This window comes from Chiloscyllium plagiosum, unplaced genomic scaffold, assembly GCF_037043375.1.
Source record: "Chiloscyllium plagiosum isolate Xiang-an unplaced genomic scaffold, Cpla_swu_hap1 HiC_scaffold_43, whole genome shotgun sequence".
In the NCBI taxonomy this organism is placed as follows: domain Eukaryota; kingdom Metazoa; phylum Chordata; class Chondrichthyes; order Orectolobiformes; family Hemiscylliidae; genus Chiloscyllium; species Chiloscyllium plagiosum.
Window position 1 is genome coordinate 31,819,887 of NW_028270181.1, and position 16,580 is coordinate 31,836,466.

At 49.6% G+C, this 16,580-nt stretch overlaps 1 protein-coding gene across 2 annotated transcripts in view; it reads left to right on the forward strand.

Moving 5' to 3' along the window:
* The first annotated feature begins 2,901 nt into the window (after positions 1-2,901).
* The window catches only part of LOC122547420 (tolloid-like protein 2), a 160,898-nt gene continuing 147,219 nt past the window's right edge, over positions 2,902-16,580 (forward strand). For both annotated transcript variants that reach the window (XM_087982294.1, XM_087982295.1), the window contains exon 1: positions 2,902-3,056. In XM_087982294.1, coding sequence (XP_087838420.1) covers positions 2,936-3,056 — 121 coding nt within the window. In that variant the 5' untranslated portion in view covers positions 2,902-2,935. The remainder of the gene's footprint in view (positions 3,057-16,580) is intronic.

Consider the following 16,580-nt stretch of genomic DNA (forward strand, 5'->3'; position numbering starts at 1 on the left):
TTTCCGTGCTGTACATCTCTATGACTCTCTGACTCTATCCACTCCCTCCATGATCAACGCTCAGTAGCAGCAGTGTGTACCATCTACAAGATACACTGCAGAAATTCACCAAAGATCCTCAGACAGCACCTTCCAAACCCACGATCAGTTCCATCCAGAAGGCCAAGGGCAGCAGAACCCCATCCCCTGCAAGTTCCTGTACAAATCACTCACCACCCTGAGTTGGAAACATATCGCTGTTCCTTCAGTGTCGCTGGGTTAAAATCCTGGAATGCCCTCCATTGTGGGTCCGGCATTGATTAGATTAGATTAGATTACTTACAGTGCAGAAACAGGCCCTTCGGCCCAACAAGTCCACACCGACCCGCCGAAGCGCAACCCACCCATACCCCTACATTTACCCCTTACCTAACACTACGGGCAATTAAGCATGGCACATCTTTGGACTGTGGGAGGAAACCGGAGCGCCCGGAGGAAACCCACGCAGACACGGGGAGAACGTGCAAACTCCACACAGTCAGTCGCCCTGAGGTGGGAATTGAACCCGGGTCTCCGGCGCTGTGAGGCAGCAGTGCTAACCACTGTGCCACCGTGCTGCCCAATGTGGGTCAAGGAATGGGCAATAAATGCTGACCAAGTCACATCCCACAGATGAATAAGAAAATCACTGCCCAGTGCCATAAGCTGTGTATTCCGTACAGTGAGCCCTGTACCTAACTGCCAGTTCGTGCAGTATTCCAGAAGCAGGCATGGCTCAGCGAAGTGAACACACAAAGTTGTTGGCAGTTTCCATGGTGGGGGCAGAGAGAGAGGGAGAGAGAGGGTGAAGAGGGGCACTCTGAGGTGACTGTCCTCAGCGCGGTGTCTGTATTTAAAACTGAGCGAACTGCGGACGCTGGAAATCAGAAACGAAAACAGACATTGCTGGAGAAACTCAGCAGGTCTGGCCGCCTCTGTGGGGAGAAAGCAGAGTTAACCAGAGTTGCGGGTCCTGTGCGCCTTGCCCCCGGTGTAACCCCAGTGTGAAGAGGATTTGTTCGGGGAGCAGTGGCCGAATCATCCCGGTGCCCAGCGGCAGCTCAGCCCCGGGCTCCGGCCTCACCCCGAGGGAAGCAATCCCGGGAGCGGACCCCACCCCCCTCCCCGGGGGGGGGGGGAGCCCTGAGCCCGGGAGGGACGGGGTGGAGTCTCTCTCTCTCTCTATCCCGTCTCCCTCCCTCTGGATCGGCAGCTTCATTCTCAGGATTGACTCCGGGATCTGGTCGCTGCTGGTTGGTGGATCTCTCTGTGATTGACAAGAGGCAGCGAAGTGGATCCGGGCTTCACTGACCGGGGCATTCCCGGGAAAGCGGCTCCATCCCCGGGCTCCGGTCACTCTCTGTCCCCGGGCTCCGGTCACTCTCTGTCCCCGGGCTCCGGTCACTCTCACTCCCCGGGCTCCGGTCACTCTCTGTCCCCGGGCTCCGGTCACTCTCTGTCCCCGGGATCCGGTCACTCTCTGTCCCCGGGATCCGGTCACACTCAGTCCCCGGGCTCCGGTCCCTCTCAGTCCCCGGGCTCCGGACCCTCTCAGTCCCCGGGCTCCGGTCACTCTCAGTCCCCGGGCTCCGGACACTCTCTGTCCCCGGGCTCCGGTCACTCTCAGTCCCCGGGCTCCGGACATTCTCTGTCCCCGGGCTCCGGACCCTCTCTGTCCCCGGGCTCCGGTCACTCTCAGTCCCCGGGCTCCGGTCACTCTCTGTCCCCGGGCTCCGGTCACTCTCTGTCCCCGGGATCCGGTCTCTCTCAGTCCCCGGGCTCCGGTCACTCTCTGTCCCCGGGCTCCGGTCCCTCTCAGTCCCCGGGCTCTGGTCACTCTCTGTCCCCGGGCTCCGGACACTCTCAGTCCCCGGGCTCCGGTCACTCTCTGTCCCCGGGCTCCGGACACTCTCAGTCCCCGGGCTCCGGTCACTCTCTGTCCCCGGGCTCCGGTCCCTCTCAGTCCCCGGGCTCCGGACACTCTCTGTCCCCGGGCTCCGGTCCCTCTCAGTCCCCGGGCTCCGGTCACTCTCTGTACCCGGGCTCCGGTCACTCTCAGTCCCCGGGCTCCGGTCACTCTCTGTCCCCGGGCTCCGGTCACTCTCTGTCCCCGGGCTCCGGTCACTCTCAGTCCCCGGGATCCGGTCTCTCAGTCCCCGGGCTCCGGTCACTCTCTGTCCCCGGGCTCCGGTCCCTCTCAGTCCCCGGGCTCCGGTCCCTCTCTCTCCGGGTCCGGTCACTCTCTGTCCCCGGGCTCCGGACACTCTCAGTCCCCGGGCTCCGGTCACTCTCTGTCCCCGGGCTCCGGTCCCTCTCAGTCCCCGGGCTCCGGACACTCTCTGTCCCCGGGCTCCGGTCACTCTCTGTCCCCGGGCTCCGGTCCCTCTCAGTCCCCGGGCTCCGGTCACTCTCTGTCCCCGGGCTCCGGTCACTCTCAGTCCCCGGGCTCCGGTCACTCTCTGTCCCCGGGCTCCGGTCACTCTCAGTCCCCGGGCTCCGGTCACTCTCTGTCCCCGGGCTCCGGTCCCTCTCTCCCCGGGCTCCGGTCCCTCTCTCTCCGGGTCCGGTCACTCTCTGTCCCCGGGCTCCGGTCACTCTCAGTCCCCGGGCTCCGGTCACTCTCTGTCCCCGGGCTCCGGTCCCTCTCTCCCCGGGCTCCGGTCACTCTCTGTCCCCGGGCTCCGGTCCCCTCTCTCCCCGGGCTCCGGTCCCTCTCAGTCCCCGGGATCCGGTCCCTCTCAGTCCCCGGGATCCGGTCCCTCTCAGTCCCCGGGCTCCGGTCCCTCTCTCCCCGGGCTCCGGTCCCTCTCTCTCCGGGTCCGGTCCCTCTCTGTCCCCGGGATCCGGTCCCTCTCCGACCCCGGGCTCCGGTCCCTCTCAGTCCCCGGGCTCCGGTCCCTCTCTCCCCGGGATTGCAATGCTTGTCCTGCACTTGTTCTCCGCCGTCCCGCTGCTGCTCCTGGCTTCTCCGAGATTGGGATCTACTGCGGGGATCGACACTCCGGATCCGATCGACTACAAGGATCCCTGCAAAGCCGGTGAGTAGGGATTGTCCCGAGACCAGGAAGCGAACGGGATTGGGTCACCCGGGGGGAATAGCCATGTCTCTGGGAACCCACCCGCATGAATTTTGGAACTTTCTATGAACTTAACCCAAGAACAGAACTCTCCCCCAGTAACTAGGATCACTCCCACTCGGGGATCTGAGAGCTCCCAGTGGATCACTCAGCAGAGATCCAGGATCCCCTCCCCCAGCCCAATCTGTGAACTCTTTCCCCCAACAGGGGATGCTGGATTTGTTCCTGTGAGGTTATGTGTTCGATGGGATCTTCTTCCACTGTGCTGGGAGGAATCTGATATTTTCTCCATCCAACTTGGGATCTGGGATCTCATCCCCAGTTAGGTCTTTCAGCTCTGGGATCCTGACCCCTGGGGTGTCTGTGCTCTCTGGGATCCTCTGCCATGGGGATCTGTGATCCCCTGCCACTGTTGATTAGGGGATTCCAACTCCCGCCAAGTCAAGTCCTGGAATTTCATTCTCCGGGAATGTGTTCTGGGAATGTTCTCGCCCGCCAACATTTGTACCATCTCATGGCCCCAAGGAATAAACTCCTTACTAGTTCATGCCCTCATCACCCCCCACTTCCCAATCACACAATAAAGATCGAATTCGCAATGAAACAAAATCACACACAGCTTTTGGAAATGTTAAGGATGAGTTGATCTGACTCTCGCTGTGTTGGTGTAGTCAATGTCAGTCAGTGACACTAAAAGAGATCTTGCTGCCTGGATTCAGTCTGTCTCAGGAGCTCAGTGTTCCTGTATGTATTTCTGACCCTGACAGAATCATTGCCTATCCGTTGCTGTTGTGTACCTTCATGCATCACAGTACTGCCTGGTGTGTAAATCTGTGATGATGGGTTCATACTGATTTATTCAGAAATAAAGAGTCACTCCACCTGCACTAACCCCTGCCCTCCCTTCCCTTGTGTTTGACTAACCAGCCGCCTGTCCCTCCACAACAAAAACAGAAATTGTTGAAGAAACTCAACAGGTCTGGCAGCATCTGCGGAGAAAACGCAGAGCCTATGTTTGGGGTCCAGTAACCCTTCTTCAGAACTCTCTCCCTCCAAATGTTTAGTGAGCAGCAAGTTCAGCCTTCAGTGATCAGGACTCACTGGATTGTGCTGAGCTGCTTGGGGTCAGTGTGGTGCTTTCCTCAAAATTGTCTTGGTTTTGAACCATAGACTCTTAGGATAGGCTAAGTTAAAATGTTGTTGAAAAGGCTGCGAGATCTGTGGTTTTATAGGGAGGGGACAAAAACAAGCAAGTTATGCTCAGGTGTTGGAAATCATGATTCGTTTCCATTTTTAAAAATTTAATTTATGGGACTTGGACATCTCTGGCTGGGCCAGCATTGATAGCCCATCCCTATGTGTCCTTGACAAGGTGCTGGTGAGATACCTTCTTGAATCGCTGCAGTCCACTTGCTGTGGGTTGACCCACAATGCCGGTAGGGAGGGAATTCCAGGATTTTGACCCAACGACTGTGAAGGAACTGCGGTATATTTCCATGTCAGGATGGTGCGTGCCTTGAAGGGGAACTTGCAGGTGTTGATGCTCCCAAGTAGCTGCTGCCCTTGGTCGTGGGTTTGGAAGGTATTGTCCAAAGATCTTTGGTGAATTTCTGCAGTGCATCCTGTAGATAGTACACATTGCTGCTACTGAACGCTGGTGGCCATGTTTGAACCAAGGCTGTAGTAAGGTCAGAATGCCCTGGCGGAACCCAAACTGGGCGTCACTGAGCAGGTGCAACCTAATAGCACAGTTGATGACCCCTTCTATCAGTTTCCTGATGAAAGTTCCACTTGGGAATGGTGACCAGTTCTGGGCACTCCTGTTCAGGAACAGGCTGCAGAGGAAATTTGCTGGAATGTTGCTGAGGATAAGGGATACGTGGAGAGACTGAGGGTAGTGAGGTTGAGAGGAGATTTATAAGAAATGCTCCTGAGGGCATACAGCATTGAGAGGCCATTTATCCCATCATGTCTATGCTAACCCTTTGAAAGAGCTATTCCAATGAGTCATGCTCCATATCCCCACAGCAGCTCTGTGGAATGTTCCTTTCTCAGTGTACATCAAATTCTGGTCTGAGACTTTCTATCGAATCAGTTTCAGCTGCCCAGTCAAGCAATACATTCCGAATCATAGCTCACTGTGTTCTTACAAAAATCTCCCATTGGATAGTGTCTCCTCTGGTTATAGACTGATGGTAACAGACTCTTCTTATTTAGCCTTCCATATGCCACTATGAGATTTCCTTGGTATCTTTTCTGTTTTAAGGATCCAAACTTCTCCTGTTTTTCGCTGTCTCCCAACCCTCTCTCCTTCCAGCCCGCCCTCCCAAACACTGGTCTTTATGAGCCTCCTATAAACCCAGAAGGTTGAATCTAACTGCACCTGCACGGTGTGTAAATTCACTGTATTGGGATCAGCTCAATTTGTTTAATCCTGGAGGAGAATATTCCACTTAATAAAACATGTGGGAGTGGAATGAAATTGCCAGCAGCATTCCCTCCTATCATCACCACCTCGTAAATCTCAAGATCCTTGTGTTAACATCTGGCTCATTCAGTCAACGTTTATTAATTGAGTCTCCCTTTCTTTCCCTCCCTGAAAAGTCATACCTTCCTCACCTTTACCTCTTGCCACCCTTTCTCCCTGCCCTTGGGGTGATGTCTTTCACACACTTGTCATTAGCTAACATTGTACAGAATAGCTATTGCTTTATACATTTTCTCCCCCAGAATAAGGCTCCGTTCAAAGCTGACAGTGGGGTTCCTTGTCATTCAGAATTTGTTGCCTGTGCCTTCACTATTTCATTCCAATTTTGCTGCTGTAATCCTTAGTCACTAAAGTCAGATCGAGTGTGACCTAAATCCACCCTGATTTGAGGACCTCATCCACTGGGTTTATTTTGGAATGTATATGCAGAGCTGTGGATCCTTTTAAAGTGGGTGTTCTCTTTCCCCAGTGGTTATGTGGTTATTCAACAGTGTAAGAATGAGTTAACTCATCCACTCCATTCCAGAACTGCTAACATGCAAGTTTCCACTAACGTCAAAACCCCCCTGGAATGAGCTTGATCCCTGGCCGCTATTGAGTTAAACTGATCTCAGCAGCACCTCCCTCACTGGACCCAGCATTTGGTGTTAAGAAGCAAATCAGTCTGGGCCCCTGCTCCCCTCAGGACAGGAGGGAAAGGACCAGAGAGGGAGGGAGAAGAGGGTCAGTGAGAAGATGAGGTGGTGAAAGTGAGGGAGGAGAAGCAAGAGGATAAGGATGGGCCAGGGAGCTGGAAGAACAGGCATACACAGATTGTCAGGAAGGAAGGCATACAGACAGGTGGGTATATATTATCCGGCAGCCAGACAGGCACATGCAGAATCGTACACAGACTGGCAACAGATACAGGCAAACACATGCACAAAAACATTGTCAGGCAGGCACAGAGAGGTACAATCTCACAGATTGACAGGCAAACATAGATGGACATACACGCTCACATATAGATTATCAGGGAGACACAGAGAGGTACAATCTGTCCATTGTCAGGCAGTCACACATCCACACTCACACATTGCCAGACAGTCACACACCCACACTCACACATTGTCAGACAGAGACAGAGGTACAGGCTCACAGATTGTCAGGCAGGTACGCGCACACATTCCAGATCCAACAGAGATTCACCTGCACATCATCCAACCTCATCTATTGTATCCATTGCTCCCGATGTGGTCTCTTCTATATCGCGGAGAACAAACGCAGACTTGGGGTCTGGTTTGCATGCACTAACCAACCCGACCTTCCGATTCCCATCCATTTTAATTCCCCTTCCCACTTCCCCCGGTGACATGTCCATCCTTGGCCTCCTCCACTGTCAGAGTGAGGCCAGATGGAAACTGGAGGAGGAACACCTGATCTTTCCCCTGAGGAGCTTGCAGCCCAATGGCCTCAACATTGACTTCACCAGCTTCAAAATCCCTTCTCCCCCTGGCCTAGTCCTCCTCTCCTCCTCCCCTCTCTGACCTGACCCAACCTGTCCATCTCTCTACTCACCCATCCACTCCAGCCTTCCCACTGACCAATCACAATAACCCTTACCTGCATCCCCCCCATCACCATCCCACTTACCTTCCACCCCCAGCCTGACACCCTTCCTTCTGTCTGGGCTCCCTCCCTCTCCCCAGCTCTGACCAAGGTTTCGACCCGAAACGTTGATCTTCCTGCTGCTCTTTCGATGCTGTCTGACCTGCTGTGCTTTTCCAGCTTCACATCTATTGACTCTGGCTTCCAACCTCTGCAGTCCTTACCGTCTCCGAGACACACACACACTGTCAGGCAGTCACTAAGGTACAGTCTCACAGATTGTCAGGCAGTCTCGTGCACAAGCACATCTTGTCAGGCAGATCAGAGCACTTCCAGCTGCCCTGGGTCGATTCACATGCTGGGAGACTGGAGGGTGATCCTAGGTTCATTCTGCTCATCGGGGAACCATGGAATCAGCCATAGTCCAACACTCCCATCCCCTTCCCCCAACAAGTGTAAATGGCGTAAAAGCAAATTATGCTGGAAATCTGAAATAAAAAGAGAAAATGTTGGAAAAAACACAGCAGGTCTGCCAGCATTTTGGAAAGAAACAGAGTTAGCATTTTAAGCCCGAAGTGACTCTACTTTGGAATTGATTTGAAATGTTCACTCTGTTTCTGTCTCCTCACATGGCTAGAGCTAATGAGTTTCTCCAGCATTCTCTGGATGGGCATGGGGTTCTGGCTGCTTTGTGATGGTCTTCTTGGCTGACCAGCTGATACTCATTGAAGTGACAAACACTGGCCCACATAGTGGAAGGGTTCAGCTCTCAGCCATTCAGGGGAGGGGGAATAATCTTTCAAATCCAACCCATTCACTAATAGTGAGATATTTCTTAAGAACACAGAAGCTAGAGGTGACCATTCAGCCCCTCTTCCAGTCAGTTAGATTATAATCAATCTGGAGCTCAACTCTATTCCCGTTTCTCAATACTGTAACTGAACAAAGGTTCATCAGTCTCAACTCTCAAAAGCTCCTGTTAAAACCTTATCCCTGTGTGATTCCCTACATGTTGTTAGATTTTGTGCCAGGATGGAGGAGGAGACTACCCCTCCCCCAACACCAGCTCAGAGTGTGTTGTTTGGAGAGAGATGCTGGTGGTTTATTGCTGTGTGTTGTGTGTGTCTGTCTCTCAGTCTGACCCTTGGGTCGTCTGTTAGTGATAGATACAGAGTTGTCCACGTGGAATATGTGCAAATTCCCTGGAAGTGAGGGTGAGGAAGCTGGGAGACAAGTGTGTTTTTGTCTTAGTTGGGGATTGTGATGCCTATAGAAACCTTTCTTAATTTATAGCTTGGCACATTTAATAGGTGTTCTAAAGGCAAGAAGAAAGATCAAATAGAGCTTTATGGTTCCAGCTTGCTGTGTGTCTTTTACAGGGGACCAATGACTGTGGTAGGGAGCAGCAGCAGCTTTAATTAGAATTTGCCTTTTAAAGGAGTTTGGCAGAAATGAAATTTCTCTCGGAAAATCCAGGTGTTAACTGGAGCTTCCCCAGCAGGTGGGTGGCTGTTTGATGCTGCTCTTTAAGAGGATTGGCTTTAACAGAAAAGCATGTCTTTAAAAGCAGTTCTCAGCTGCTTTTAAACACTCGGCACCTTTTCTTGTCAAATTCCCCTATAAGCATCTGCTTTGCCCTGTAAACATTCCCTTTATCCAAAGTGACCTCTTCACCCATCTCCATACCCTCCCCTCCCTAGCCCAACACCCTCCTCATGCCACCCAGTCAACAAGGGCAGGTTGGGCCCTCAGCAAATGGACTGAGATAAAAGCTCTTGTTGTTGAGTGTGACATTGGGATCTTTCTATCCATTCTTGATCTTTGTTTGAGTAGCGAGTCCAGTTGTATTATGTCCATAGATCCCTCAACGTTTAGATCAGAGTGGTGCTGGAAAAGCACAGCAGGTCAGGCAGCATCCGAGGAGCAGGAAAATCAACGTTTTGGGCAAAAGCCCTTTATCACGAATAGAGGCAGGAAGCCTGCAGGGTGGAGAGATAAATGGGAGAGGGGATGGGGATGGGCAGAAGGTAGCAAAGAGTACAATAAGTGAATGGGGGTGGGGATGGAGGTGATAGGTCAGAGAGGAGGGTGGGGGAAGGTAGCAAAGAGTACAATAAGTGAATGGGGGTGGGGATGGAAGTGATAGGTCAGAGACTAGGTGAATGTTGCCTAATTGATTTTAACCTTACTGCGAATCCTCTTGTAAGGATGCCTACCTTGAAGAAGCTCTCCTCTCTCCACAAGAATCTCAGTGAGTCTCTCTCTCACTGCAACCCCCAGGTCATCTCCTCAGACCCCAGTTCCAACCTGCCAGCTCAGCACTGTCCTCATGACCTGTCCTACCTGCCAATCTCCCTTCCCGCCTATCCACTCCACCCTCTCCTCTGACCTATCACCTCCATCCCCACCCACATTACCACTTTCTCCTCATATCTTTGATCCATTCAGCCCTAAGAAATATTTAACTCTTCCTTGAATACATTTAATGTTTTGGCCTCAACTGCTTTCTGTGGCAGAGAGTTCCACAGGATCACCACACTCTGGGGGAAGAAATTTCTTCTCAGCTCAGTCCTAAATGGCCTACCCTGCCTTCTGACACTTTGACCCCTGACATTTTGAACTTCCCCGGTCATCAGGAACAGATTCCTGCATTAAACCTGTCTAATACAGTTATAATTCACATAGAGACCTACAGCACGGAGACAAGCCCTTTGACCCAAACTAGTCCATGCTGACAAAAATGTCCATCTATTCTAACCCCATTTCCCTGCACTTGGCCCATATCCTTCTAAACCTTTCATATCCATCTATTTGTCCAAATGTGGGACATTTTGAATGTTGTTAATGTAGCCGCCTCAGCCACTTATGCTGCCCATTCATTCCATATGTGTATCGCTCTCTGTATAAAAAATTGATCCCTCAGGTTCCCTTTTATTTTTTGCCCTCTAGTCCTCAATTCCTCAAACCTGGAAAAAAGACTGAGTGCATTCACCCTATCCACGCCTCTCATGATCTTATAGACTTCTATGAGATCCCCTCTCAGTCCCCTATGCTCTAAAGAAAAAGTCCGAGCTTGTCTAACCTCTCCCAATAACTCAGACTGTTGAGTCCTGGCAACATCCTTGTAAATTTCTCCTGCACGCTTTCCAGTTTAGTAACATCCTTCCTGTAGCAAGGTGACCGAAACTGAACACAATACTCCAAGTGCGGCCTCACCAACGTCCTGTATAACTGCAACATAACTTCCCAATGCCCTGACTGGTGAAGGCCAGTGTGCCAACGGTCCCAATGCCCTGACTGGTGAAGGCCAGTGTGCCAACGGTCTTATCAATGCCCTATACAGCTGTAGCAAGACATCTTTTGTTTTATATTCCATTTCCCTTGCAAGAAAGACCAATATTCCATTTATCTTCCTCATAATGTTTTGTATCCACAAGCTGACCTTTTGATGACATCCAGATCCCTCAGTACCACAGCATTCTCCATTTAAAGAATTTTCTCACCAAAGTGAACAATCTCATTTTCACACCTGCATGTGTCGGTTAAATTGTAGGCCTTTACTTAAAGTATGTAAGTGCCTTTGCAGACTCTTTGTATCCTCCTCACCTTGTGGTTTCTGCCTATCTCTATACCATCAGCAAATTTAGCCAGAATACAGCTGGTATTTTGTGTAATTCAATGATGGGAATTGTAAATAGTTGGGCTTCAACTCTGAGGTGAGGGAACCAGATCAGCTGTAATTGTGAGCTAATAGGCTGTTAGGAACCCAGGGCAATATACACTCATTCTCCACTGTCAATATGTTTCTCTAAGGGGCTTTTATATCTGAATATCAATACTTAGAAACAGGAGGGGGCCATTCAACCCTGCTGTGCTATTCAATGAGAGCATGGTTGATCTGATAATCCCCTACTCCACTTCCCTGCCTTTCCCAAAACCTTTGATTCCCTTCCCGATTAAAAATCTGTAGCCAGACATGACCGAGCCTTTGTCAATCAATTCTCTCTCTCTCTCTCTTATAATTTCAAATTTCTTTTAAGCGCTTAGGTAAATATAAATTTCAATAATTTCCCCCACAAAATATATTAAACCAACAGGTTTAATATTTCTTGGTCTTCTTTGTACCTCTCATCTTTATTCAAAAATAGTGTGTTTGCAATTTTGCGAATCTGAAGGAAGTCCAGAACTGAGAAAGTTTCAGGAGTTGCAAAAAACAGTGAACGGTAAAGTTGAAAAAAAACCCAACTGTTGGAAACTCTCAGGCAACACCTATGGGGATAGAAACAGAGTGAAGGGCTTAGGTCAATGACCTTTTGTTAGAATGAATCTGATAAAAGTCATCAAGCTAAAGTGTTAACCTCTTTACAAATGCGCCCTGACATTAGGAAGATTATCCTTCAAGCACCTGTATTTTCCTGATTTTACAAAATGATCAGACTTGAGGATTTGTGGCTCTTTAGCACCATTGTTTTTCTAATGCTGATTTCTTACTTGCGTCTAGTTTTTAATTCGCTGTTAATTTTCCTTCAACTTCAGGAATACAATTCTCTCCTGTGAGCATCGACATGCAGTGATTATTCAGCACCTTTGCTATTTCTATGTTTTCAATTACTGTGTAATCCTTATCTGTTCTTAATAGGTTGTGTTACTTTTCCTACCCTTTTTTCTCTAATGTAAGAAAGTCATTAACTTTTAAAACCCTCGCTTGTTGCTTGTCATGTTCCCCTCTATCTCCTGCTTTCTGCAGCTCACCACTGTTTAAGTTCCAGACTGTTTGAATGAACCGGTTTTATTGGTTTTGCTGTTGGTTATCTGGGGAATCCTGAGAATGGGAATTGTAAGCTTTTGCTCTGACTGTGAGTCAGTGGGTTCCTTGATTGTGCAGAGGATGGAGCTTATGGACAGTCCAGGCATCAAACAAAAGGTACTGTGGGACAGAGGTAACCATGTGAACTACAGTCTCTCTACAGGGCACATCGTCTAGCCTCAGTCTAAGCCCATTTCCCAATTCTGTGAAGGATGTAGTGTTTGTCTATTCCAGTAATTATCCAATTCCCTTTAGAAAGGCAGCATTGGGGGCTCTTTTGTGGTGCAGCTGTACTGTTCCTATCTCTGGACCAGGAGGTCTGGGTTCAAGTCCCACCTGTTCCAGAGATATGTCATTACACTTCTGAGAAAAAAAGGAAAGCCAACATTAAGTATGCTTCCCCAGCTTCTGAGGCAGATCCTATACCACTCACTGCTTAGGGATTTAACTCAGATGATAAGGATAGCACTAGGTCCTTCCAGACTATTGCCAGTTGGTAGGTTGGAGCTGTGGCATTTGGGAATTGGGCTTAGAATGAGATTGGAGAGAGACTGTAATCCTGTCCCCACTTTGATCATTCCATAATTCTTCACATTCTTGTCAAATAAAAATTAATCAACCTCTGCTGATGTTCACCTGACCTGGGGATCCCCTAGCTAACCTTCACCTGAAAAAGGTGGAATTTACAGACCACGTGCCTTTGTGGGTTAGACTTGGAAATAAGGTTGTCTCCAGCAGTTGGCAGCTTTCATCTTGAGGTTGCAAGTGACTATGACCAACGTCAGAGAAGAATTTTAGGAAAGAGAAAGATCCTGCATTACTTTAGCACCTTTTGCTTCCTCAGAGTGTCCCAGAATGCTTCACAGCCTGCTTTTGAAATGTAAATCACTGCTGCAATGTAAAAGAAACATAAGTCAATTTCAGCACAGCAAGACCTCACCAAAGACAATGGAATGTAATGACCAGGATAATGCTATGAGACTTTGAATTGAATTGAATTTATTGTCACATGCACCGAGGCACAGTGAAAAGCTTTGTCTTGCGAGAATACAGGCAGATCACAGAGTTAAATAGCATGGATAACTAAATAATAGGTAAACAGCGGCAAAAACAGAAAAAAACAGGTACAGGTGAATGCTAAGAGTTTGTGAGTCCATTCAGTATTCTAACAACAGTAGGGTAGAAACTGTTTTGAAACCGGCTGGTGCGTGTGTCCAGGCTTCTCCCCAATGGTGAAGGATGTAGAAAAGCATTGCCAGGGTGGGATGGATCTTTGAGAATCTTGACAGTGGGCCTGGTGGTTGGATTCTATAGCTGGGAGGTTGGCCTTCGTGGTTGTCTGGGATTGGGGAGAATTTTCCTGGTCTACAGGTCGTGCCTTCTGTTCTTTTATCTTCCTGAGAGGACTAACAGACATCATCATTTCATCTGAAAGACAGCCCATCTGACAGTGCTGCCCCCCCCCACTGCCCTCCGCCCCCCACTCCCCTGACAGTGTTGCACTCCTTTCGGGTTGGTTCCGTGTGTCAGCTCAGATTAGACTGTGTTCTCTGGCGTAGGTCTTGAACCTTAAACTGGGATTGCTCCCTGCTGGAACTGCATGCTGACACGTGCTCACACACAAACTCTGAACGATGTGGCAATCACAGTCGGCAGTTCTGCTTGTGGTTTGAAAGCAGCGTGTATCTTGGACTCCTGGAATTTGCTGCAATTGTTTGTGTACAGAACATGAATCTCTGCAGTGCACTCCCAGCCATAAACCAGAGTAAGGCGATGACAGGATGTTCTGAATGAATCAGTCATATCGATGACTTGCTTTTCAAGGCCTGCATTTTGAGCTGGGTGTTACAAGACAGAAATGTTCCAGATTCCACTAACAGGAGACAGAGGTCATCAATCTGCTTACTACCTCAGTCATTCACAATGCTCCTGTGCCATACCCGCAAGCAGCTGTAAGTACCCAAATTCTCCATTTGATAGCTTCACATTGGCAGGGGCAGAACTCAGAGGCTGGCGATACTCCTGGCACAGGACCTGACATGAGCATAGCCACCTCCTGGAGCCCTGGGCACTCAGTGATTGAGCCCTGATGTACCCCCTGCTATAGACCTGGCATGTTGACATTGTGCCAGCCTAATGACCTTTTCTCAGTGACTAAATGTCTGAATTGGAGATGCCAGAGTTGGACTGGGGTGTACAAAGTTAAAAAATCACACCTGATGAAGGAGCAGCGCTCAGAAAGCTAGTGCTTCCAATATAAACCTGTTGGACTATAACCTGGAGGTGTGTGATTTTTAACTAGATGTCTGAACTGTGACATCATGTTGCTCAAGAAGTTGTGCAGCCTGAATGATCCTGAATGTGCAGCCCCCGGAGCTGCTGTGAGATGTTTCTGCTACTTTAACTGGGGCTGATGAGGGGTGGGGGGGGGAGTGATGGTGGTGGGGGAGGATGTTGAAGGCAGCAGGGGTTGGCTGTGTGGATATGCCTGAGTTTGAGTGAACAGGAAAAAAACAGGGGAATCATGCTGTACTGGAAACCAAAGCTTGGTGACTCCATTCCATCCGGGATTCCTCAGAAACAGGCCCAGGGAAGGAACTGCTTTGAATTCAGGGTACGGAAAAGCACCTGCTGCCCTCAGGGCTGTAGCCAATTCAAAGGCTCTGTCTCAGGTAGCAAACCCTGCCAAACCTCACCACAGCAGGTATTGGCATTTGAATTCAATGAAAAGAACCTGGAATTAAGAATCTAACGATGCCCATCAAACTATTGCCAATTGTTGTAAAAACCCATCTGGTTCACCAGTGTCGTTTAGGGAAGGAAACTGCCATTGTACCTATGACTCCAGACCCACAGTAATATGGTTGGCTCTCAACTGCCCTCTGGGTAATTAGGGATGGGCAATAATTACTGGCCTGGCCAATGATCTAACACCCTGTGAATGAATAATAAACAATGCTTTCTGCAGCATTGATTGGAGGCAATGGGTGATCATTAAGGATCTAATGGTCCTGTTCATATCAAACCTGCACTCTCCCTGTCTATTCCTTCATTGTTGTAACATCTTTGAGCATTTTTGGAATCTGGTTGTTTCAGTATTGGACCTGGAGCATGTAGCTCAGTTGTGACCAGGTCCTCCTCCCCACCCTCCCACCTTGCAAGAACCCACTCCTGTCTCAGTGGGAACTTGTGAAACACACTTTAACCAGGGCTGAATTCAGTGAGGACCCTTAAAAATCAGCCTTTAGTTTTGCAGTTCTAGGCTTGTATGGGTGTATCTCTGTGCCCATGTTATGATATCCCTCATTAACATAGTTTGATTTGTTTATGTGATTTAGGGACAGGCTGTCTCACTTGTTGAACGTTTGGCAGTGACTCAATGCCGAGACATGCTTTTTGATTCTTCTTTATAAATGATTAATCCTTCTGTGGGAGGGGTTATCATAGAGATGCACAGCACGGAAACAAATCTTTTGGTCCAACTCGTCCATGCCGACCAGATATCCCAACCTAATTTAGTCCTATTTGCCAGCACTTGGCCCCTATCCCTCCAAACCCTTCCTATTCATATACCCATTCAGATGCCTTTTAAATGTTGTAATTGTACCAGCCTCCACCACTTCCTCTGACAGCTCATTCCATACACGCACCACCTTCTGTGTGATAATATCGCCCCTTCAGTCCCTTTTACATCTTGCCCCTCTCACCCTAAACCTATGCCCTCTAGTTCTGGACTCCCCCACTCTAGGAAAAGATTTTGCCTATTTACCCTATCCATGCCCCTCATGATTTTATGGACCACTATAAGGTCACCCCTCAGTCTCCGACGTTCCAGGGAAAATTGGTGGCAGAAATTTCGAGAAGCTGGTCTATTTAAGAAAGACTTGGGATGACGGAGCTGACGTATTATACTGGTCAGAGTGGGGGCTTCCCTCAGAGTTCCATCAGAGTCAATTGAGAAAGTACTAACCAGCACTGTAACAGACATCTCCAGCTGCTCTGATGCCCCTGTATTTGTGGGTACCCTGATACTGGATATTTAATGAGGGCTTCGGGGTGTACTGCTGGATCCTCCAGTTCCTCCACGTGTACAGCCCCACAGATGAACCCCCTCCATGTTGGAGTATTGTTCGCAAATATCTGGAAGAATTATTGGTTCAGAGATTGTTCAGGAGTAATAAGGCATCGGAGTGATGAGGCAAGAGTGGGGTGGGGGGGAGAAGAGAATGAAGGGGCTGGAGGGATGGGGGTGAGAGAGTGGCCAATCAAGAGAGGAATGAGGGGAGTGGGCAGGGGGGGCGGGGTTGGGTCAAATAGGGAATTGGGGCAGTGGGGGATGGGGTGAGTGGAGAATAAGGGAGTGGGGGTTGGGGTGAGTGGGGTTGGAAAATAAGGGAGAGGTGGGAGCATGGGGTGAGTGGAGGATGGAGTGAACGGGGGATGGGGTGAGTGCGGGATATGGGGAGTGGAGAATAAGGGGGGTGGGTGTTGAGATGAGTGGAGAATAAGGGGGGTGGGTGTTGAGTTGAGTGGAGAATAAGTAGGGTGAGGGATGGGGGTAAGTGAAGTTTGGGGTGAGTGGGGAATAAGTGGAGTGGGGATG